The sequence below is a fragment of the Chiloscyllium plagiosum genome, unplaced genomic scaffold (genome assembly GCF_037043375.1).
Source record: "Chiloscyllium plagiosum isolate Xiang-an unplaced genomic scaffold, Cpla_swu_hap1 HiC_scaffold_1, whole genome shotgun sequence".
Classification (NCBI taxonomy): Eukaryota; Metazoa; Chordata; class Chondrichthyes; order Orectolobiformes; family Hemiscylliidae; genus Chiloscyllium; species Chiloscyllium plagiosum.
In genome coordinates, this window is record NW_028270139.1 from 25,992,365 (window position 1) to 26,016,111 (window position 23,747).

General features: G+C 40.9%; 1 protein-coding gene across 2 annotated transcripts in view; it reads left to right on the plus strand.

Annotated features, from left to right (window-relative positions):
- Window positions 1–23,452, plus strand: part of larp7 (La ribonucleoprotein 7, transcriptional regulator) — a 38,339-nt gene extending 14,887 nt beyond the window's left edge. For both annotated transcript variants that reach the window (XM_043697556.2, XM_087982672.1), the window contains exons 9-13: window positions 3,122–3,276; window positions 15,579–15,703; window positions 18,682–18,841; window positions 21,885–21,976; window positions 22,888–23,452. In XM_043697556.2, coding sequence (XP_043553491.1) covers window positions 3,122–3,276; window positions 15,579–15,703; window positions 18,682–18,841; window positions 21,885–21,976; window positions 22,888–22,968 — 613 coding nt within the window. In that variant the 3' untranslated portion in view covers window positions 22,969–23,452. The remainder of the gene's footprint in view (window positions 1–3,121; window positions 3,277–15,578; window positions 15,704–18,681; window positions 18,842–21,884; window positions 21,977–22,887) is intronic.
- Window positions 23,453–23,747: the final 295 nt, after the last annotated feature.

Genomic DNA, 23,747 nt, shown 5'->3' on the forward strand with positions numbered 1-23,747 from the left:
GTAAAACTGCAGATAGCCTTTTCAGTTAACATGGTAGTCTGTTTGACTATGGAGGCATCACAACTGAGCTAAATTCTATTCTCCCATCATCAGGAGCAGGTAACATACATTCAAATGTGGAATTCAAGTAGTTTGTATCAAGTAACGCTAATAAAATTAAAAATATTCACACAATATGTTGATGATAAATACCAAAACCAAGGGGCATGCAATAATATTGATTAATCAAAGTGTAGTGCGTCACAGTTGTACAGTTAGTGGGCGGCATGGTGGCACAGTGGTTAGTACTGCTGCCTCACAGCGCCAGAGACCCGGGTTCAATTCCCGCCTCAGGCGACTGACTGTGTGGAGTTTGCACGTTCTCCCCGTGTCTGCGTGGGTTTCCTCCGGGTGCTCCGGTTTCCTCCCACAGTCCAAAGATGAATTGGCCATGCTAAATTGCCTGTAGTGTTAGGTAAGGGGTATGGGTGGGTTGCGGGTCGGTGTGGACTTGTTGGGCCGAAGGGCCTGTTTCCAACTGTAATGTAATGTAATCTAAAAATGTAATGTAATCTAAAGTTGAAATGCATGATTTTCATTTGCAGTTGACAGTCTCAGTTATGCAGCTACAAAAAGACAGTAAATACTGACCTTTTTTAAAATATCTAAGGGGGGACAAACAGTCTTGGAGCCACAGCAGCTGTGCTCATGCATCTTTCCAGAAGGAGTAGTTAAACAATGTTACTGTAAGTTGCAGATTGGCTTCTTTCCAAACAGGCGTCTAAGCTACCATGTTGAATGTTTTCTAATAATTTTGCTGTCAGTTATATAATGTGTGTGTAAAGGGAGGCAGTGGCATATTGGAAATGTCACCAGACTAGTAATCCAGAACCCCAGGTTAATGTTCTGGTGTTAAGGGTCAGATGGGAAATTTGAAAAAATCTAAAATAAAATGCCAACCCAAGAACACCCAAGTAAACACTGTTGATTGTTTAAAAAAAAATCTCATCTGGTTCACTAATGCCCTTTGTGAAAAGAAATCTGTCCTTATCTGGTCCGGTGTGCATGTGACTCCAAGATACACAGTGGTAGACTCTTAACTACACTCTGCAAAATTAGAGCTGGGCAATAAACTCAGGAATGAAAACAGAAATTGTTAGAAAAATTCAGCAGGTTTGGTAGCTTGTGTGAAGAGGGAGCAGAGTTAATATTTTGGATCCTTCAGAAATTCAGGCCATGGTTTGGAGCAAAGGACAATTTTTATATATGTAGAGCATTCCAACTTCAAATAAATTAAATCATCAATTGTTGTAATGAATGCAATGTCATACAAGCAGAAATGGAGAAGGTCAGAGTGAATTCTGAAGCACTTTAAATCTTGATGCTCCTAAAGCTACTCCAATTTTTACTGTGCATGTTAGGTAGATGAAACAATCTACACTTGTATGAATGATAGCAACTGCAGTAAAATTGTAAACTCAATATCAGTTTGACAAAGGAATTCATAACCATCCTGTACCTTGAAAAAACTGCAAGCTCTAGAATGAAAACACCTTGACAGAAATGTCTTCTATCAACAGTAAATTGCTGCAAAATGCTCAAACCAATTCGTTGTGCAAGCCAGAAGGACAAGATCAGCAGCTGCATGAGAACACAAATGCATTCAAGTCACCTGCCTTTATGACTTGAACATATTGCTGCCCTTTCATTACTGAGTCAAAATTCTGAAACTCTCATTATGACCCTGGGGTGAGGGAGTCCAGCACTAGAGGGCATAGGTTGAGGGTGAGAGAGGAAAGATTTAAGAAGGACCAAAGGGGCAACTTTTTCATATAGAGGGCAGTGTGTATATGGAATGAGCTGCTAGACGATGTGGTAGACGCTGGTACAATTTAAAAGGCATCTGGATGGGTATATAAATAGGAAGGGTTTAGAAGGATATCAACCACATGCTGGTAAATGGGATTACATTAACTTAGGATATTGATTACTCTGTTTTTGGTATGCAAACAAATGGAATGTTTACATATGTATGGCATTTCCAGTTGTACAGATCATCAAAGTATTTTATGAATAAAGTATACTTTTGAAATAAAAAAAATTTGTTCAGCATGGATGAGTTGGACCAAAGGGTCTGTTCACGTGCTGTACATCTCTGTGACACTATGGTGTTTCACAGGAGTTCTCCTGTGATCTCTTTTCTATTTCTTACTCAGCAAGTCTCACTGAGGATTTTTTTTACTGATGATTAATCTTTTTTCTGGACGGTAGAATGATGTGTGCTGTGTTTTCATAAATTCAGAAGCTATTGAATTTAGTAACTTGAGTGAAATGTCAAGTCACCTTTGTAAGGCAGCATATATAATGACAAGGGTTTCATGTTCTTGTGAAACTATTAATCAAAATTAATATTTATCTCTGTATCATACTTTGAGCCATTACAATTGTAATGTATCAGTCAAATGTTCTGAGTGATCTGACAGAACCTTACCAAGGCTAAATCTGGGCAAGATGACTAATTCTCTGAAAGCTACATTTTTTTTAACCTGGGTGCCCCTGCGATATAGCAGAGAAAAGAATTTATGTTTAAGGATTGCCAAATACCAACTTTTAAATTGATCCATCTAGTTTTTAAGGGCATGTTGTGCAGCAATTACCCAAGTTAATTGACTGCCAAGCCATCGCTTTTTGAAGTGGAAATCAATTTTCTTGTTTTCCTAAATGTCCTGTCTGTTTGAGGTGGTTAGTCTTTGTGGTTTTTCAGTCTATGTTAAGAAGTAGCAAAGAAAAATTCAAATGTGAATCATCATTTTTTATACTGTTCTTTTTCCATTTGTTTATTTTGAATTGGTAACTCTAAAAGATTCTCTGCCAATCTTAGCTTATGATGAGCACAATCCAGTTTAACCCAACTGGACCTGATGCCTGGTTGAATAATCCACCATTACTGACCTACAAGATTCATCCATAAGAACAAAATGGTTGCATTGGGTAAGAGATGGTGGGTGAGAAACTGAAACTGGTTTTTTTTCTGCCATACTGATCTTGAGAGAATTGTTGAAGGGGGTGTATTTCGCAGTCGGAGTGCTGTAACAAAATTGTAAAGACTATATATTAAATATGCATATAATTGTTTTGCCAGGAAAGAGTGGATGGATTTGAAGCAAGAGTACTTAATGCTTCAGAAATCCAGCATGTCCAGTTTAAAGAAAACTATGCTTCAAATCAAACAGCAAAATGATGGAGAACTGATGGATGTGACTGACAAAAGCAGACAAGAACTGGAAAACAATAATGGTTAGTTTCTGTGAATGTGTTAGATCATACTAAAAGGTATTTTGTCATAGAAATTGCTCAGTTATATTGAAATGTGTGTAGTAATTATTTGTGCACGCTTTAATTTATTTTCCATCTGCAAAGTTATTAGAGCCGTTACTGGTGACAAGCTATTTACATTTGTGGTTTCCTATGTTGCAACCGTGTCTACACTTCCAACAATACTTCATTAGTTGTGGAATACTTGAAGGTCTTATGAAAAATGCTGTAATGGTGCACTTCTTTCTTTTTTTCTATTCCCTCTGTGCTATGCTATCCAAATTTGCTAATGACACTTGGGTGGGTGAGAGGGCTGGAAGAATCGAAGAATGAATGGACAATGCAGCAGTGTTCTGTTAGACCCCAAGGTAGAATTTGCCATACCCCTTAAAGGATATGATGTGGAGGTACCAGTGTTGGACTGATCTGGACAAAGTTAAAAATCACAGGACACCAGGTTATAGTCCAACAGGTTTTTTTTTGGAAGTAACAGCTTCTGGAGCGCTGCTGCTTGCCAGGTAGCTGTCATGATGATCAGACGTGACGGATGATCAGACGTGACGAATGACCAGCGTTCCAAAAGCTAGTACTACAAATAAACCTGTTGACCTTTAAGGATAGACAAGGAGGAGTCAGGAAGATGTCCCAATTCTTTGTAGCATTTTTGCCAGCGTCTGGAAAGATGGCAGATCAAATGGCCAATTAAGTGTTCAATTAAGGGCTAAGTCCCATCTCCCAATTTCCAAGTTTTGACCAAAACAAAACCACTTTATACATCTTGTACACTGCACAAACTATGTGATTGTTAAATATCAAGACATGAGCCACTCACATTAGAAATGATTATTGAATTTGATCAAAGCCCAAATACATATTGGGAAGGGCTAATCAAATTAAAACATCTCCTGGCATTTATAATTCAGGTTTACTGCTGAGGTAAGTCTGTGCGCTATGTGATCCACTCCAAAACTATTTGCGTCCATTATTCTCAAGGGAAAACATTACTAATGACAAAATTAAGGTGCTACTTATAGGTCAATTTTGGTTGTCCAAATACAGAAATAGACATAATTACATTCATGTACACTGAGTATTACTAACAGTGTTCTGCATTTAGCCAAAAAAGTGGCTACAGAGATATTAGAAGCTTTTGATTTTCAGTTAGAAAATAAAATCTACATTAATTTTCAACATAAGTTGGTGTCTTGGCTATTTATCTAGTTGTTTAATTTTTAAGCCTTAGAAACCAACGTTTTTTCAGAAATTCCCAAGGAAAATCAACCGGATTGGTTTTGTTTAGCTATGAGGTACAATAATGATCCAACATTAAACTTTGAAAAGCTGATCTGGACTAGTTAATTTAAACTGCAATGCTTGAGCAATGAATAATGCCAGCTAATTTACAGGTTTGAGAAATGTGAAATAGGTGCCATTAACTCTCCCTAGACAGTGAAAAGGGTGTTAAAGGTGTTACTGAAATGGTGCATGTGATACAATTTTACAGTTGCCTTACCTGCATGGAAGAACTGAATCTTTTGTACACTTTGTGTGGTAGACCTCATGATTTCCTTGGAAGTTGTTTCAGTGTTAATATTATAATTACAATTTGTAAAATGTATATTCAAAACTTGGCTGGTGGGTACGTAAGGGAATAACAGTAATTTTTATGTGAGGCCTCTCAGCACAATCCTTGTTTGAATAGCTTTGTGGCTCTGTGAGATGGGTATAGTAAAAGTGGATAGAACAGGCAGCAGAGGCATATGCTGCAGTTCTTTTATTGTGCCCCTCTTGTCCTGCCCTTGCTAATACAAGTAATAAGTAAGATCTGTGATTTACAAAGATGTTGCCAGGGTTGGAGGTTTTGAACTATTGGCATGATTTGGGGGTGCTGGTGTTGGACTGGGTAGTACAAAGGTAAAAATCATACAACAACTGGTTATAGCTTAAAAATGTGTTGCTGGAAAAGCGCAGCAGGTTAGGCAGCATCCAAGGAGCAGGAGAGTCGACGTTTCGGGCAAAAGCCCTTCTTATGCCCGAAACGTCGATTCTCCTCCTTCTTGGATGCTGCCTGACCTGCTGCGCTTTTCCAGCAACACATTTTTAAGCTCTGATCTCCAGCATCTGCAGTCCTCACTTTCTCCTACCAACTGGTTATAGTCCAACAGGTTTATTTGGAAGCACTAGCTTTCAAAGTGCTGTTCCTTCATCAGGTCATTGTGAAGCAGGACCATGAGGCACATAATTTATAGCAAAAGATATAAGGGGCCACTTTTTCACACACAGGGTGGTGCGTGTATGGAATGAGCTGCCAGTGGTGAATGCTGATACAATTACAACATTTAAAAGGCATCTGGATGGGTACATAAATAGGAAGGGTTTAAAGGGATTTGGGCCAAGGGCTGGCAAATGGGACTAGATTAGAGTTAAAATCACACAACACCAGGTTGTAGTCTAACAGGGCTATAACAATCAGGAGTAGATTAGGTTAGGATATCTAGTCAGCATGGACAAGTTGGACCGAAGGGTCTGTTTCCGTGCTGTACATCTGTGTGATTCTAAGTACATTAAGAGCAAAGAAGCAACTAAGGAGAGAATAGGGTTCCTGAAAGCTCAGCAAGGTTGTTTTGGTGTGTTGAACAGCAAGAGATGGGAGAGATAGTAAAGAACATTTCACATCAGTTTCTACTGTGGAAAACGAAATAGAGGCTAGAGAACTCAAACAAATAGTGATTTTTTTAAAAATACTTCTTAGAAGGCATAAAGGTGGATAAATCTCAGCAACCTGATCAAGTCTATCCTAGGATTTTGTGGGAAGTTAGGAAATTGCGGAGTCCCTAGTAGAACTATTCACATCATCTATAACCACATGAGTTTCCGGGGGACTGGAAGGTGGATAATGTTATGCCTAATTTAAAATGGGCTGTAAAGAGAACCCTGGAAAACTTAGACCTGTGAGTCTGACATTGGTGATGGGTAACTTGGAATCATAGAGATGTAAGCATGGAAACAGACCCTTCAGTCCAACCCGTCCATGCCGACCAGATATCCCAACCCAATCTTGTCCCACCTGCCAGCACCCGGCCCATATCCCTCCAAACCTTCCTATTCATATACCCATCCAAATGCCTCTTAAATGTTGCAATTGTACCACCACATCCTCTGGCAGCTCATTCCATACACGCACCACCCTCTGCGTGAAAAAGTTGCCCCTTAGGTCTCTTTTATATGTTTCCCCCCTCACCCTTACCCTATGCCCTCTAGTTCTGGATTCCCTGACCCCAGGGAAAAGACTTTGTCTATTTATCCTATCCATGCCCCTCATAATTTTGTAAACCTCTATAAGGTCACCCCTCAGCCTCCAACGCTCCAGGGAAAACAGCCCCAGCCTGTTCAGCCTCTCCCTGTAGCTCAAATCCTCCAACCCTGGCAACATCCTTGTAGATCGTTTTTGAACCCTTTCAAGTTTCACAACATCTTTCCGATAGAAAGGAGACCAGAATTGCATGCAATATTCCAACAGTGGCCGAACCAATGTCCTGTACAGCCGCAACCTGATCTCCCAACTCCTGCACTCAATACTCTGACCAATAAAGGAAAGCATACCAAACGCCTTCTTCACTATCCTATCTACCTGCGACTCCACTTTCAAGGAGCTATGAACCTGCACTCCAAGGTCTCTTTGTTCAGCAACACTCCCTAGGACCTTCCCATTAGGTATATAAGTCCTGCTAAGATTTGTTTTTCCAAAATGTAGCACCTCACATTTATCTGAATTAAACTCCATCTGCCACTTCTCAGCCCATTGGCCCATCTGGTCCAGATCCTGTTGTAATCTGAGGTAACGCTCTTCGCTGTTCACTACACCTCCAATTTTGGTGTCATTTGCAAACTTTCTAACTGTACCTCGTATGCTCGCATCCAAATCATTTATGTAAATGACAAAAAGTAGAGGGCCCAGCACCGATCCTTGTGGCACTCCACTGGTCACAGGCCTCCAGTCTGAAAAACAACTCTCCACCACCACCCTCTGTCTTCTACTTTTGAGGAGAAAGTGAGGTCTGCAGGTGCTGGAGATCAGAGCTGAAAATGTGTTGCTGGAAAAGCGCAGCAGGTCAGGCAGCATCCAGGGAACAGGAGAATCGACGTTTCGGGCATAAGCCCTTCTTCAGGAATTCAGCCCATTTCTGAAGAAGGGCTTATGCCCGAAACATCGATTCTCCTGTTCCCTGGATGCTGCCTGACCTGCTGCGCTTTTCCAGCAACACATTTTCAGCTTCTACTTTTGAGCCAGTTCTGTAAACAAATGGCTAGTTCTCCCTGTATTCCATGAGATCTCACCTTGATAATCAGTCTCCCATGGGGAACCTTGTCGAATGCCTTACTGAAATCCATATAAATCACATCTACTGCTCTGCCCTCATCAATCATCTTTGTTACTTCTTCTAAAAGCTCAATCAAGTTTGTGAGACATGATTTCCTACGCACAAAGCCATGTTGACTATCCCGAATCAGTCCTTGCCTTTCCAAATACATGTACATCCTGTCCCTCAGGATTCCCTCCAACAACGTGCCCACCACCGAGGTCAGGCTCACCGGTCTATAGTTCCCTGGCTTGTCTTTATTGCCCTTCTTAAACAGTGGCACCACGTTTGCCAGCTCCAGTCTTCTGGCATCTCACCTGTGACTATCGATGATACAAATATCTCAGCACCTTATTGGAGGTGACTCTGAAAGATAATATTTAATGCATTTGGAAAGGCAGAGAATGATTAAGGATAGTCAGCATGGTTTTTTGCGAGGGAAATTGTCTCTCTCAAACTTTATTGAGTTTTTTGAGGATGTAACCAAAAACAGTGTAGGTAGAAGAGTAGGTGTTGTTTATTTGGACTTCAGTGGGCAATGAAGAAGGTTACCTCAGAGTATCCTATCTACAGGATCTTGATCAGATGGGCCAAAGGGCTCAGGAGTGGCATATGGAGTTTAATTTAGATAAATATGAGGTACTGCACTATGAAAAGGCAAATTAGGGCAGGACTTGTGCATTTAATGGTAAGGTCCTGGGAAGTGTTGCTGAACAAGGTCTCTGAGTGCAGATTCATAGTTCCTTGAAAGTGGAGTCGCAGATAGACAGGATAGTGAAGAAGGCATTTGGTATGTTTTCCTTTATTGGTAAGTGTATTGAGTATAGGAGTGGGAGGTCATGCTGAGACTGTACAGGACATTGATTAGCAATGCAATTGTGGTCTCCCTGCTTTAGGAAGGACACTGTGAAACTTGAAAGAGTTCAGAAAAGATTGACAAGGATGTTTCCAGGGTTGGGGGGCTTGAGCTGTAGGGAGAGGCTGGATAGCCTGGGGCTCTTTTCCCTGGACCATTGGAGGCTGAGGGGTGACCTTATAGAGGTTTATAAAATCATGAGGGGCACGGATAGGGCGAATAACCAAAATCTTTTCCACAGGGGTAGTGGAGTCCAAATACTAGCAAATGAAATTAGATTGATTTAGCATATCTGGTTGGCATGGACAAGTTGAACCGTAGGATCTGTTTCCATGCTGTATTTCTCTCTCTATTTCTTTGATAAGATTCCACAGTGTAGACTAATTTGTAAAGTTCGATCAAAGGATTCCGGGAGGCTCTGCCAATTGGATTTAAAATTGGTTTGGCTGTAGGAGATAGAGTGATGGTGGAGGGTTCTTTTTTGGACTGAAGGCCTATGGTCACTGGTGTCCACAGGGATTGGTACTGGGTCCACTTTTGTCTGTCATTTATATAAATGATCTGGATGGAGGCATGGTTAGGAAATGTGCAGATGGCATCAAAATTGGTGGTGTAGTGGACAGTGAAGAAGGTTATCTAAGATTACAAAGAGATCTTGATTCTGGTACAATTGCAACTTTTAAAAGGCGTCTGGATAGGTATATGCATAGGAAGAGTTTAGAGGAATCTGGGCCAATTGCTGCCAAATGGGACTAGATTAATTTAGGATATATTCGGCATAGATGAGTTGGATGGAAGAGTCTGTTTCCATGCTCAATATCTCTATGTCTCTATCTCGGTCAGTGTGCTGAGGAATGGGAAATAGAGTTTAATTTGGATAAATGTTAGGTATTGCATTTTGGTAAAACAAACAAGGACAGGACCTATACAGTTAATGATGGGGCCCTGGTTATTGTTGTAGAACAGAGAAACCTAGGGGTTCAGGTACGTAATTCTTTGAAATTTGTGTCACAGACAGACAGGGTAGTTAAGATGATGTTTGGCAAGCTTGCCTTCATTACTCAGACCTTTTGAGAATAGGAGGTGGGATGCCATGTTGAGGTTGTAAAGACATTGGTGAGGCCTCTTCTGAAGTACTGTGTGCAGTTCTGGTCACCCTGTTTAGGAAGGATATTATTAAATTGGAGAGGGTTTGGAAAAGATTTACGAGATGTTGCAGGGAATGAGGTTTTGAGATATAAAAATAGACTGGAAAGGCTGTGACATTTTGCATTGGTGTGTAGGAGGTTGAGAGTTGACCTTACAGAAGTTTATAAGATCATAAAGGGTATAGATAAGGTGAATATTAACAGTCTTTTCTCTAAGGTGGTTGAGTTCAAAACTAGGAGGCATATTTTTAAGGTGAGAGGAAAAAGATTTACAAAGAACATGAGGGACAACATTTTTGCACAGAGAGTAGTTAGTGTGCAGAATGAACTGCCAGAGGCAGTGGTGGATGCAGGTACAGTTACAATGTTTAAAAGGTGTTTGGATAAGTTCATGAATAGAAAAGGTTTGGACTTTTATAGGCTAAATGCAGGCAGCTGGGACTAGTTTAGTTTGGGAACGTGTTTGGCATGGACTAGTTGGAGCGAAGGGTCTGTTTCTATAACATTCATGTGATAATCTCAGTTAGTTAACATGCCATATTTGAATTATAATAAATAAATAAAGCACAATTTCGTTGACGAGACATTTTTTTAAAACTTAAAATAAACCAGCCTATTTTTAACCATTCTGTCTCAGCCACTAAATTCAACAGAAATGAAGAACATCTCGGTAAAATTATACAGATACTTGCTTCTTTGCATTTTTAGTCAAGGTGTAATTTTTTATGTCACATTGTGTGTCCAGAACCTGAGGAATACTTTTGAGAAAGAAATAATAAATCAAAAAAATTGCAAAACTAATTTACATTGAAGAAACTAATCTTCCTTTAGTGGATAAAATTCATTCAGATTAGTTTATCTTTGAACTCAAGACATGCTTATCTTGATCCAGGCCAAACGTGATCACTTACGTCATGTACACATCAAGACTTGATAATATATCTAACAGAATCAGTGTGTAAAAACCAAAAAAACTGCAGATGCTGTAAAACAGAAACAAAAATAGTAATTGCTGGAAAAGTTCAGCATGTTTGGCAGCATCTGTGGAGAGAAATCAAAGTTCTGAGGAAAGGTCACTCACTGTCCACAGGTACTTGCCAGACCTGCTGAGCCTTTCCAGTAATTTCTATTTTAGAAGAATCAGTATGTTGTTGTATTGTACACAACACGTCATTTGCTAGTGTGTGTGAGCAGAGGTGATTGGGTATTGGAATACACACAATCACATTCTGAATTTTACATCGGTCATGGTTAGATTGGGGAAAATCATTTCCCACCAACTGGTGGACCTACAGCATAATAGGAGACATGAAATATATTCATACTTTAGTCAGAAAGGTATTGGCAAACAGAAATCTTGCATTTTACAATGACTAGTAAGGAATTACAGACACCATCCATTTGCCTAGTGAAAGCTCAACCCCCCTGCTCAGCAGTCCTCCGACAATCAGCAAGAGATTAGTTCTTTAGCTGTGCCTCCTGAGCTGGTAATAATTGGAATTTATGTGACTTCAAGCTGGAAGTCTAGAGCAAAGGCAGAACTATAGAGCCATAGAGGTGTACATGGAAACAGACCCTTCGGTGCAAATTGTCCATGACGACCAGATATTCTAAGTTCATCTAGTCCCATTTGCCAGAATTTGGCCCATATCCCTCTAAACCCTTCCTGTTCATATACCCATCCAGATGCACTTTAAATGTTGTAATTGTACCTGCCTCCACCATTTCCTCTAGCAGTTCATTCCATACACACACTGCTGTCTGCATGAAAAAGCTGTCCCTTAGATCTCTTTTAAGTCTTTCCTCTCTCACCTTAAACCTATGTCCTCTAGTTATGGACTCCCCCACCTTATGGTAAAGATGTTGCCTATTTACCCTATCCATGCCCCTCATGATTTGATAAACCTTTTAGAAGGCCACCCCTCAGCCCCAGTCTATTCAGCCTCTTCCTATAACTTAAACCTTCCAACACTGGCAACATCCTTGTAAATCTTTTCTGAACTCTTGCAAGTTTCACGGCATCTTCTTTGTAGCAGGGAGACCAGAATTGCATGCAGTATCCCAAAAATGGCCTAACCAATGCCCTGTACAGTGCAACATGACTTCACACTTCCGATACTCAGTACACTGACCAATGTAGACCAAATGTGATTCTATTTTCAGGGATCTACAAACCTGCACTCCAAGGACTCTTTGTTCAGCAACACTCCACAGGAACTTAGTATTAAGTGTATAGGTCCTGCCCTGATTTGCCTTTCCAAAATGCAGCATCTCACATTTATCTAAATTAAATTTCATCTACCTTTCCTTAGCCCATTGGCTCATCTAATCAAGATCTCATTGTACTCTGAGATAACCTTCGCTGTCCACTACACCTGCAATTTCTGAATGACATATTTAATAACACAATACCTGAACCATTCGGGTCCCTGTGTAGCCAGGGTACCATTAATGATTTATAACTGGGCCTGGTCAAATCATGGCATCTACATAAAAAGAACAATTTCTGAGCATTGACATTCTGTCAACTAGGGCTGCTGATATTCCTGCAGTCCAGAGTTCTAACATGTACCTTGGCTTTGTATACACTTTGAGTTATTTTGACAGTGCAATACAATTTATTTTCATTTGGATGAAAGAATTTAGGTGATCATTCTTTTATTCTTGTCAATGCTGCATTTAGCTACAATCGCTATTTGAGGTATTCCATCAAATTATTGCTTATCTACCTGAATGCATAATAATTTAGTCTAACACATCAATTTAAATCCTTAGTGACAAAAAGGTCCCTCTACACTGTCCCCATCAAACACTCCTAGAACAGGGACAGCTTGGGCTCTGATACAGAGTAAAGCTGCCTCTATTCTTTTTACTCTGATTGTAAAACTACCTACACCCTCCCCAGCATACAGTCCCAGGACAGGGACAACACAAGTTTAGATATAGAGTATAGTTCTCTCAGCACCATTCAAAATAAAGTAAATAGCTCTATTTACTGTCACATGGATAGAATATAGATATCGGGAGTTCTATAGAGTGCCAGAGAACGGTGAGTTCATGACTTCTACCAGTCTTTGCGTGAACAGAAAAAGGCCATTAGCCCAAAGATCCTGCTTGGATCCAAGAAAAACATTCCATTTGGGTGGCAACGGCCTTGTCAAAAATGGCTGATATCAACTTTAGGGAGATACTCTCAGACATGAGTATAAACTTGGTTAAAATGACAATTTTTAAGGAATTACATAAAGATGGAGAGGTTGTGAGCCTGACAGGGCAGTATCGAGTGTCATTTCGAGGTGATTGAAGTCGGGTGGCACACAAAGGAAGAAGATAATGCTCAAAGACCAGGTTCTAGGAAACTGATGGGGCTAGATCAGCTGAGAGGATACCTTTTTGATACCAAGAAAACATAAGCAAACTTTAACAAAAAAGAAAATCAGTCAGGCAATCTATCTTTTCCCTACAGATTTCAAGGTTTGACAGTCACCCTCCCTAAAAATGTTGATAAAAGTGTTGTCAGTTTTTCACTGAGAATGTGAAACAACCTGTGGTAGAGTGCCCATGCCAGTTCAGATTCTGGTGATGCCAACTGATGTTACCTGTGGGTGCCTGCACACTGCCATTTTTGCTATTCCCTAATGCTTGTCTGCTTGGATCGTTCCAAATTCTTAATGGCACTGTGGTTAACACTTCTGCCTTGCCAGAGACTCTGGTTCATTTCCAGCCTTAGGCAACAGTCTGTGTGGAGTTTGCATGTTCATGGAATCCCTCCAGTGTGGAATGAGGGCATTTGGCCCTTGAGTCCAACTGACCCTGTGAAGACCATCTCACCCAGCCCCACACCCTATCCCCATAACCTCCTATATTGCCCCTGAACACTGCGGGGCAATTCAGCATGGCTAATCCATCTAAACACACCTTTTGACTGCAGAAGGAAACCAAAGCACCCGGAGGAAACCCACACAGACATGGTCAGAATGTTCAAACCCCACACAAACGGTCTCCCAAAACTGGAATTGAACACTGGTCTCTGGTGCTGAGGCGGCAGTACTAACCACTGAGCCACCATGATGTTCTTCCCATGTCTGCATGGGAATTAATCTAATCTAATCTAATCTAACCTGAGTTTCCTCCAGGTGTTCTGGTTTCTTTTCACGGTCCAAAGATGTTTAGTTTAATTGGATTGGCCAAGCTAAATTGATCTGTAATGCCCAGGGATGTGCAAACCAGGTGAGTTAGCCATAGTGAATGCAGGGTTATGGGGATAGGGTGGAGGCAGCTCGGTCTGGGTGAGATGCTCTTCAGAGGGTCAGCACAGATTCGATGGGCTGAATGGTCTCTTTCTGCACTGTAGGGATGCTCTAAAAATGTTTTCTATGTATATTGCTCCCTGAGTTTTATAAGCTGTGGTCATGTGCACAACAATTTTATTTGCTGCTGAAGCCCAGGGTGCCACAAACAACTGTAACGTTGGGTAAATGCAACATTTAGATCATTTTCTTGCAGACATGTCAACTTCCTATCTCTAGAATACCTTCAGCACATTCTGCACTATCTGCCTACCTTTCATTTCTGATATTGTAAGCATTCCGATTTTAATATCCACCACTGGTGGCCACACTTTCAGCTCTCTGTGTCTACCAGATTTCCTTGACTAAATTTCTCAGACTACATCAATTTGCTACTTTCAACTTTTTAGATTAGATTACTTACAGTGTGGAAACAGGCCCTTCGGCCCAACAAGTCCACACCGACCCTCCGAAGAGCAACCCACCCAGACCCATTCTCCTACATTTACCCCTTCACCTATCACTACGGGCAAATTCCCATGACCAATTCACCTGACCTGCACATCTTTGGACTGTGGGAGCACCCGGAGGAAACCCACGCAGACACGGGGAGAATGTGCAAACTCCGCACAGACAGTTGCCTGAGGCAGGAATTGAACCCAGGTCTCTGGCACTGAGGCAGCAGTGCTAACTACTGAGCCACCTTGACCATGTTTTGGTCAGCTAACAGCATGTTATGTCATATTATGTTATTTGATGCCCTTGTGAAGAACCTAAATTGTGAAGAGCATTAAAGTTGGCCTGTAAAAGCCAGCTGTTGTCAACATGTCATTGCTGGACTTTGGATGTTTAGGCAATTATTGACGACTGGTACTTTGTCAGTATTCATATGTGAACCTCGATGGTACATTATCCAGTTAGGTGGAAGGAGAAAGTGAGGACTGCAGATGCTGGAGATCAGAGCTGAAAGATGTGTTGCTGGAAAAGCGCAGCAGGTCAGGCAGCATCCAAGGAGCAGGAGAATCGACGTTTCGGGCATAAGCCCTTCTTTGATTTCGAGCATAAGCCCGAAACGTCGATTCTCCTGCTCCTTGGATGCTGCCTGACCTGCTGCGCTTTTCCAGCAACACACTTTTCAGTTAGGTGGGAGGCCCAACAGGCAGGCCAAACCCGACCTCAGTTTGTGGATGGACATAAAGACGTGTACTCGTATAAATCCTTCCAAATGATTTCTCAACAGAGATTGGCCTGAGATTGTTCTTTTTAGTCCCTCAAACTCTGGGGCCTCTGACATGAATTGCAATAACCATGCTGTGGTGATGTGAGATCGAATGACCCCATATAGGTCAAAACTGGGGCACCCAGTGCTTCTGCTTCTCACTAATCCATTGAGAGGCAGGAGCATTCAAGATTAATCTTTAAGTGTTTTAGGAATTTACATTCTCTAAGGGGAATCAACTGCGAGATGTGAGTCAATTAGCATGCAAATAGTTTTGAAAAACAAAAGCCTTTGAAATTGTGCTTGGGCTCTTAGGATGGGGGTGGAATGTTAGAATTCTTTGAATGAATGTGTTAGTGTAAAATACCTTGAATTTCAAAGCTATTGATGTATTGTTCTCTTATACTAAAGCAAAGGTTAACAATGAAGGAGCCCAACCCTCTGTGAAGGTTAACACCCTGGGGCCTCAGTTTGTGAGTGGAGTCATTGTGAAGATCACCAGTACCGAGACCCTGCTGGGCAGGAAACAGATCAAGGTAAATTTGTGCCCTCAAGCTAGGTTTTTACTTTGAACCAGTTCTCAAGACAGTCTGTCATCCTGTAACAATTTGTATATGCCATGAATTCATTTTCTCAGTAATTAATCATTTTCTGTTGGTCTAAATAGATATTTCAAGATAAGAAATTAGTGTAGAGTTTGGAAAGTTTCTTTCTGTTGCAGTGGAATATATTTTTAAAATTCCTTCACACCTCCCCAAAACAAAAAAATACATTGCTTTGTAAATTCCCTCCTATTTATATTTTGTTCCTCCAAAAAAATCTGAAGCCTGATTAATCAGACTGATGGTCAAAGATTTAATTACTGATCCTACAGACATATGGTTCATTCCACTGAACCTTCTTCAGAAGCCTTTTCTCTAAATTCCAAAAATTCTGTCACCAATTAAACACATTTTTTAAAAAAATATTATGAAAGGTTTGAACCTCCACTTCTTGACATCTCTTGCCTGGCAGACTGCACAGTTTAGGTCCTACTCCTGCCAAATTGGTCAGTTTTGACAGGACAGACACTGGTGCTGTTATACAGACATGGAAAATTTGTTGGGGTTATCATTCCTGAGATTTGAGCTATAGGAAGAGGCTGAATAGGCTGGGGCTGTTTTCTCTGGAGTGTTGGAGGCTGAGGCATGACCTTGTAGAGGTTTGTAAAATCATGAGGGGCATGGATAAGATAAATAAGCACAGTCTTTTTCCCTGAGGTGGGGGAGTCCAGAACTAGGGCGAGAGGGGAATAATTTAAAAGTGACCACTTTTTCAAGCAAAGGAATAGTACGTGTATAGAATGAGCTGCCAGTGGATGGGTATGTGAATAGGAAGGGTTTAGAAGGATATGGGGAGAAAGTGAGGTCTGCAGATGCTGGAGATCAGAGCTGAAAATATGTTGCTGGAACAGCGCAGCAGGTCAGGCAGCATCCAGGGAACAGGAGAAATGACGTTTCGGGCATAAGCCCTGAGGAAGGGCTTATGCCCGAAACGTCGATTCTCCTGTTCCCTGGATGCTGCCTGACCTGCTGCGCTGTTCCAGCAACACATTTTCAGTTTAGAAGGATATGGGCCAAGTGCTGGCAAGTGGGACTAGATTAGGTTAGGATATCTCGTTGGCATGGATGAGTTGGACTGAAGGGTCTGTTTCTGTGCTGTACATTTCTATGATCACCACCCAATGACCTGTATTAAAAGTTAATTTGTATAAATGGAGGAACATTAACTGAGAACTGATGCTTACTGAAGTGGGACAGCCATAGAGTGAGAGTATTGTAGTATAGGTAGGTATCATTTTTACCCCACAACCATTTATAAATGGTATAACTGGACGTCACGATGAAGGTAATTTGACAGCCCAGTGACTCACATTGGAGAATCTGCTAACAATGTGATGTAACAGAAGTTCACTGTAGTAACTCTCCAATGATTGATTCAGCATGTACGGACTTGGGTTCAATTCACAGCAGTGCTGGGTTAGTTAATATCAATTGGACAACAAGAGTACACAGGTCCTGGTGAGACCACATCTGGAATCCTGTGATCCGTTTTGGTGCCCTGATTTATGGAAAGGTATTTCATTGGAGGCAGTTCAGAGAAGGTTTATGAGGATGATCCCTAGTAAGATGGATTGTCAGCAAATGCAAAACAGATTCGGGCTTTACTCTTAGAAATTTAAAAGAACGAAAGGTGATTTCATTTAGGATTCTTAAAGGCTTGACAGGGTCAATGCTGAGTGAATGTTTCCTTGCATGGGAGTGTCTAGGATAGAGGGCATTGTTTCGGAATACAGGGGTGCGAATTAAGGACTGAGGTGAGGAGGGATATCTTCTTTCTGAGGGTTGAGAGTCTTTGGAACTCCTTGCCATAGGGAGCTATGAGGACAAAGTCCTTGTATTTATTTAAGGCTGAGATCGATAAATTCTTGTTAAGCCCAAGAATCAAGGATTACAAGGAAAATGCTGGAAATGGATATGAAAGAATATCGGATCAGCCATGATACTTTTGAATGGTGGAGCAGGTTCGAAGGGCCAACAGCCTACTCCTGTTTCTTAACCTGGAATTCCTGCAATGTGGAAGCAGGCTATTTGACCCATTGAGCCCCCACCGATCCTCAAAGAGCATCCCACTCAGACCCACCCCCCTACCCAGTCCCTGTAACCCTGCATTTCCCCTGGTGAATCAACCTAGCCTACCTTTCCCTGGGCACTTTGAGTAATTTAGCAAGGCCAAAATATCTAATCTGCATATTTTTGGATTGTGGGAGGAAACCGGAGCACCTGGAGGAAACCCACACAGACATACTGGGAGAACATGCAAACTCCACACACAGTGACCCGAGGTTGGAATTGAAATCTGAGTCCCTGGCGCTGTGAGGCAGCAATATTAACCACTCAGCCCCCCTGCCACCCTTAAGGTGTTACAGCAGAAACCATTTTAGAACAATACTCTGCGCCTCTGACCAAGGGCAGAGGAAACTTGCTTTTTGTCTAATAAGTCATCAGGAATAACTGATGGTTAAATATAATTCTGACTGAGGTAACATTTGAAAAGTGATTGTTTAGGTGAGATATCCTGGCAATAATGATTGGATTCTAAAGAGCAGACTAAACTGAAATAATCAAAATTGAAAGAGGGTGGGAATGAGGTGGAAGATGTGCCACTACCACGAATCTGCCTTCATTGGTCTCCTATTTTAAACATTAATATTTTTTATAGTAGCAAGATAATACTGTTACTGGATGTCTGAAATAAAAAAAATTGAAAATACTGGATAAACTCAGCATGTCTGGCAACATCTGTGGAGAGGGAAACATAGTTCCCATTTCAAATCTGATATGACTAGATTCAAAACATTAACTCTGTTTCTGTCTCCATAGATGCTGCCAGATCTGCTGAGTCTTTCCAGCACTTTCTAACAATATGGTTTTGATTGCTCTTCAGTAATGACCTGTTTATGTATTGTGTGAAGGATGCTTTGTTAGAAACTGCTGAGGTTTTGTACGTGGACCTGCTCGAAGGTGATTCTGAGGGACACGTTCGGTTTAAAACTCCTGCAGATGCCCAGACTCTGATGAGGGCACAACGAGAAATACAGAGCAAGTACAACTGGAAACTTGAACTTCTCTCAGGTCTGTTTGATAAATTTTCAATATCTGGCTTTCAAATGCTTAACCCCATGTCAGAAAAATACCTTTGTCTGTTTTATTATCTAAAGTTGGGAATTATTCTTTAAAACACTATACTATACTAAAATATAATCCACCATTTTCTGAAGATTTCTATGTATTTTATTATGACCTAGCAAATTAAAAATATGTAACAATGAAGGCATGAATTGTTTGTCAAGGGAACGTAGAAGGATGGCTGAATGGGAAAAGAGGTCAGAGGATGGTGAAGAGGTGGTTTAAACCCTGGCAACACTGCAGTGAATATCTCAGCTCTCCACTGAGATGTTGCTGAATGGAAGCCATCCATCTCTGCAGATGTGCAAAGGAGAAGCTAGGGGAAAACATTTATAATCTAATTTTTAACCTTCATTCAAATGTAGGAAGAGGCAACTGCTCAACCTAATCCCTCCTGCACACAAAGTTACATTTATAAACATCACAAAAAGACAATCAACACATGCTGTTGTAAAGTCCTTGCTGTGCCTGGATCTCTGTCCACTTAGGTTTAGATATTTCTTAATGGGTTACTATATTAGTTATTTACCAACTTCTGAACCACCATTTTATGCAATACATTGTCACTTAGAATCATAGAGATGTACAGCACGGAAGCAGACCCTTCGAGTCCAACCCGTCCACACTGACCAGATATCCCAACCCAATCTAATCCCACCTGCCAGCACCCAGCTCATATCCTTCCAAACCCTTCCTATTCATATACCCATCCAAATGCCTCTTGATGTAAAAAAGGGGAAGCTAAGTTTGGTATTGAACACTTTGTGCTAATTATTAGCCTGTTGGCCATTGATTTCATGTCCCGTTCTAAACTCTGTTCCCAGCAATAACAAGTCTATTAATCTCCCGACTGTGTCGGAAACTAAATGAGACTATTCCCAATCTCCATGTCATATTTAAGTCTGAGAAGAACTTTTGACCATATAACCATCATTTAGACTTTATAATTTCACCTTCCAGCTTTATTCCTGTCTCAACTCATCTGCTACTGAAACTCTCACTCATGCCTGTGTTACCTATAGAGTTGACAGTTAAAACACATATCTGGCCAGTCTACCAAATCTTTCTTTCTATGCACATGAAGTCATCCCAAAATTTGTACATGTCCTAACTCTCTTATCAAATGTCGTCATCAACCCTGTGCTCTCAGAGTCTTAGTAGCTCCCGGTCAAGCAACACTTTGATTTTAAGAGTTCTCATGTTTGTTTCAAATCTGTCTGTATCTTTGCCCCTCCTTATCTCTATTTTTGGTTGTCCTCACAACCAGTTACACCTGCAGTTCCAGCCTAACTACTTGTTCCGTCAGTTTAAAGGAATAGCTCGCAAGTCTTCCGGCCCATCACTTCAGACAATCTCATGCAGTTTAAGATTATTGAGGTCCTCAGCAGCCTTCAATATTTGAAACAATCCTATCTAAATTTACACTTCTCCAGTAAATCCAAGCCCTATGAACAAAATTTGTGTCAATATAGCTCAAAGCACACAGGCCAGGGATCGTCCATATGATCTTGATATATAATAACGTTAATGAGCATTGAAATTAACATTTCATCATTTGTTAACACATTTTAGCAACTTTATAAAGTTGTAATGTGGTAAAACAGTACAAGTAAAACTTAAAATATTCCCTGAAGTGGCACAAGTGTTGAAGGCAGTAAATCTATTCTCAGGCCGTCCATGGCACTAACGGTAGCACCATCACCCAAGGGCATTTTGAGTGGTTCCAAGACCTAGATTGTGGATTTTATTTCAAAAATATACTTTTTACATAAAGATATCTTTATATACATACATAGTCGCTAAAGCAGTTTAGTTCTGTACAGTAGCATAAGAAGAAACAGCTACAGGGAGAGGCTGAACAGGCTGGGGCTGTTTTCCCTGGAGCGTCGGAGGCTGAGGGGTGACCTTATAGAGGTTTACAAAATTATGAGGGGTATGGATAGTCTTTTCCCTGGGGTCGGGGAGTCCAGAACGAGAGGACATAAGTTTAGGGTGAAGGGGAAAGATATAAAAGAGAGCTAAGGGGCAACTTTTTCACGCAGAGGGTGGTACATGTATGGAATGAGCTGCCAGAGGCTGTGGTGGAGGCTGGTACAATTGCAACATTTAAGAGGCATTTGGATGGGTATATGAATAGGAAGGGTTTGGAGGAATATGGGCCGGGTGCTGGCAGGTGGGGCTAGATTGGGTTGGGATATCGGGTTGGACCAAAGGGTCTGTTTCCATGCTGCAATCTCTATGACTCTAAGAAACAAAGAAACATTGGGGTGTGACTCTATCCAGCAATTAAACCCAAGGCATTTCTTACTTTTACAAGGTTATGTTTATATGTATTTGAGACACTTGTGGACGTTATAACTGAACGGATCCCCATTTAACTTCAGCAGAAAGGCCTCAGATGTTTTTTTTTTACCCCACTGCGCCTTGGTGGCAGCTGCCCTGAGCTTTAGTGTGTCCTTCAGCACGTAGTCCTGGACCTTGGAATGTGCCGGTCTTGAAACACTTGGTCAAGGTCAACTCCTTGCTCTAGGAGACCATAAAGCAACGGCCGTTGGTAATGAATGAACAAGAGGAAGCCAACATTTCTTTTTATCTACTGAAATTTGATATTCAGAACCCACAAAAGGGAAGAAGCTGTTTTGGTGGATTATGGGAGGCTTGTATCTTTTGGATGAAAGCTAGGTAGAAAATTGATCAAACAGCTGACAAAATAATTTAAAACTTTCCTGTTGAAGGGCGTTTGCCTGAAACGTCAATTTCCCTGCTCCTCGGATGCTGCCTGAACTGCTGTGCTTTTCCAGCACACTCTATTCCAGAATTTGGTTTCCAGAATCTGGTTTCCAGCATCTGCAGTCATTGTTTTTACCTCATTTAAAAAAAAAGGGTGCTAGAATTAATCAGCAGACCATTGAGCATCTGCACAGAGAGACCTTTCATCCAAACTAGATTCTAATGGTTTCTTGCATTTGTTTTTGCTTTCCATCCAAAGGTGACAGTGAACAACGCTATTGGCAGAAGATTTTGGTGGACAGACAAGCAAAACTAAACCGCCCCCGGGACAAAAAACGGGGCATGGAGAAGGTAGTTAAAAAACACATCCATTCTTTGAGTATATTGAGTGCATTCTCAACCTTGTGAATTTTCTAAAACCCGAAAGATGTTGACAATCAGAATCAAAAATATAAATTGCTGGAAAACTTCAGCAGGTCTAGCAGCATCTGTGGAGCGAAAGCAGAGCTCATGTTCAGTGACTCTTCTTTAGAACCTGACCCAAGCCTTTCCACAGATGCTGCCAGACCTGCTCATATTTTCCAGCAGCTTCTGTTTTTGTTTCAGATTTCCAGCATCGGAGGTTCTTTCAAACATTTTGTCTTAAATTGTCTGTAGTGTGTAGGGGTGTGCAGGCTGGGTGGATTAGCCATGGTAAATGAGGAATTATGAAGATAGACAAGGTGGGGCTGGGTTTGGGTGAGGTCCTGTTCAGATGGTTGGTGCAGACTTGATGGGCCAAGTGGTCTCTCTCTCTCCACACTGTATGGTTTCTATGATCCTTTATTATCATGGTCCTCGATTCTTCAGTATGACTGAAGAATCTCACTTTATCACACATCTGCGTCCTTTGACCCTTTAGTTGGTAAACATCATGTGTTTGGAGGGTGCTGTCTAAGGAGCATTGATGAGTTGTTGCAGTGTATCTTGTAGGTAGTGCAAACTCCTACCATGTGTTAGTAATGGAGAAAGTGCTTACTGAATGCCTCAGATCAGTGCCAGACAAGTGGCTAAAGAGTCATGAGGTGAGTTGCCACAGAATTCACAGTCTTCGATCTTCTCATGTAGCCACAGTATTTATGTGGCTTTTCAAGTTCAGTTTCTGGTCAGTGGTAATTCCCAAGATGTTGATAGTGAGAAGCCATTGATTGGTGCAATAGTTGGATTCTCTCTTGTTGGAAATGGTTATTGCCTAATACTAAGCTGCCCTCTTTGTGTTGCAGTTGATTGGCAAGGCCGAGAAAATAATCATTGCCAAGACACACAAAGCTAACAAGCATATACATTTCTCTGACGAAGACTGAAGATGATCATGCCACTTCTGTTCCACTGCTGGATTTTCTTTTAGTACTTTGAAGAATTTTAACAGTTTTGTACTGAATATAGCTATCATTTGCAGTAGGCTGAGTGATATTCACAGTCAGTTTTTCAAGAATACAGAATATGTTTGACTTTCTGAATGTTCTGTGAATTGTTTTGATGTAATGATTTAAAAGCCATAAATCTACTTCCATGATTTTGTTCTAATATTAAAGCTGCTTAGATGCATCGCAATAGCAGCAAGATGTGATTCGATACTCGTTTTCAGTTATAACTTTAAACATAAACCCAGAATTTGGTTCTGTGAAACTGCATTGAAAATAGTCACTGTGTAAACTTTTAACAATTTTCAGTAATGCCTTTTTATATATTTCATTAGATCTCCACAAGAACTTGTCAGTAGTTTGTGGTTATGCCCTTGCTAGATATGAACATTGCAACAAAATAAAGCCAGAAATGTGTGATATTTCTAATGAGTTAGCAGATCCTTGCTTTTCGCTGTGCCTCAGTACACGTGATAATAAATTCAATTCATTAAATTCAATAAATTTGATTTTAAAAGTTAGTAGTTCACTCCTGTTTCCACCAAGCTGTGTGATCGGTGTCAGGGAATCTCAGTATTGAGAAAGACAAACATCATCCAAGTATCATACTATTCATTGCAATGTCCTAGCTTCTGCTGGAAATTGTACCCATATAGTCATCAGGTGGGAACAGTAGTGAGCTGCACTATAAACTCCTCCATAGCTGGTGGCAAGCGAGA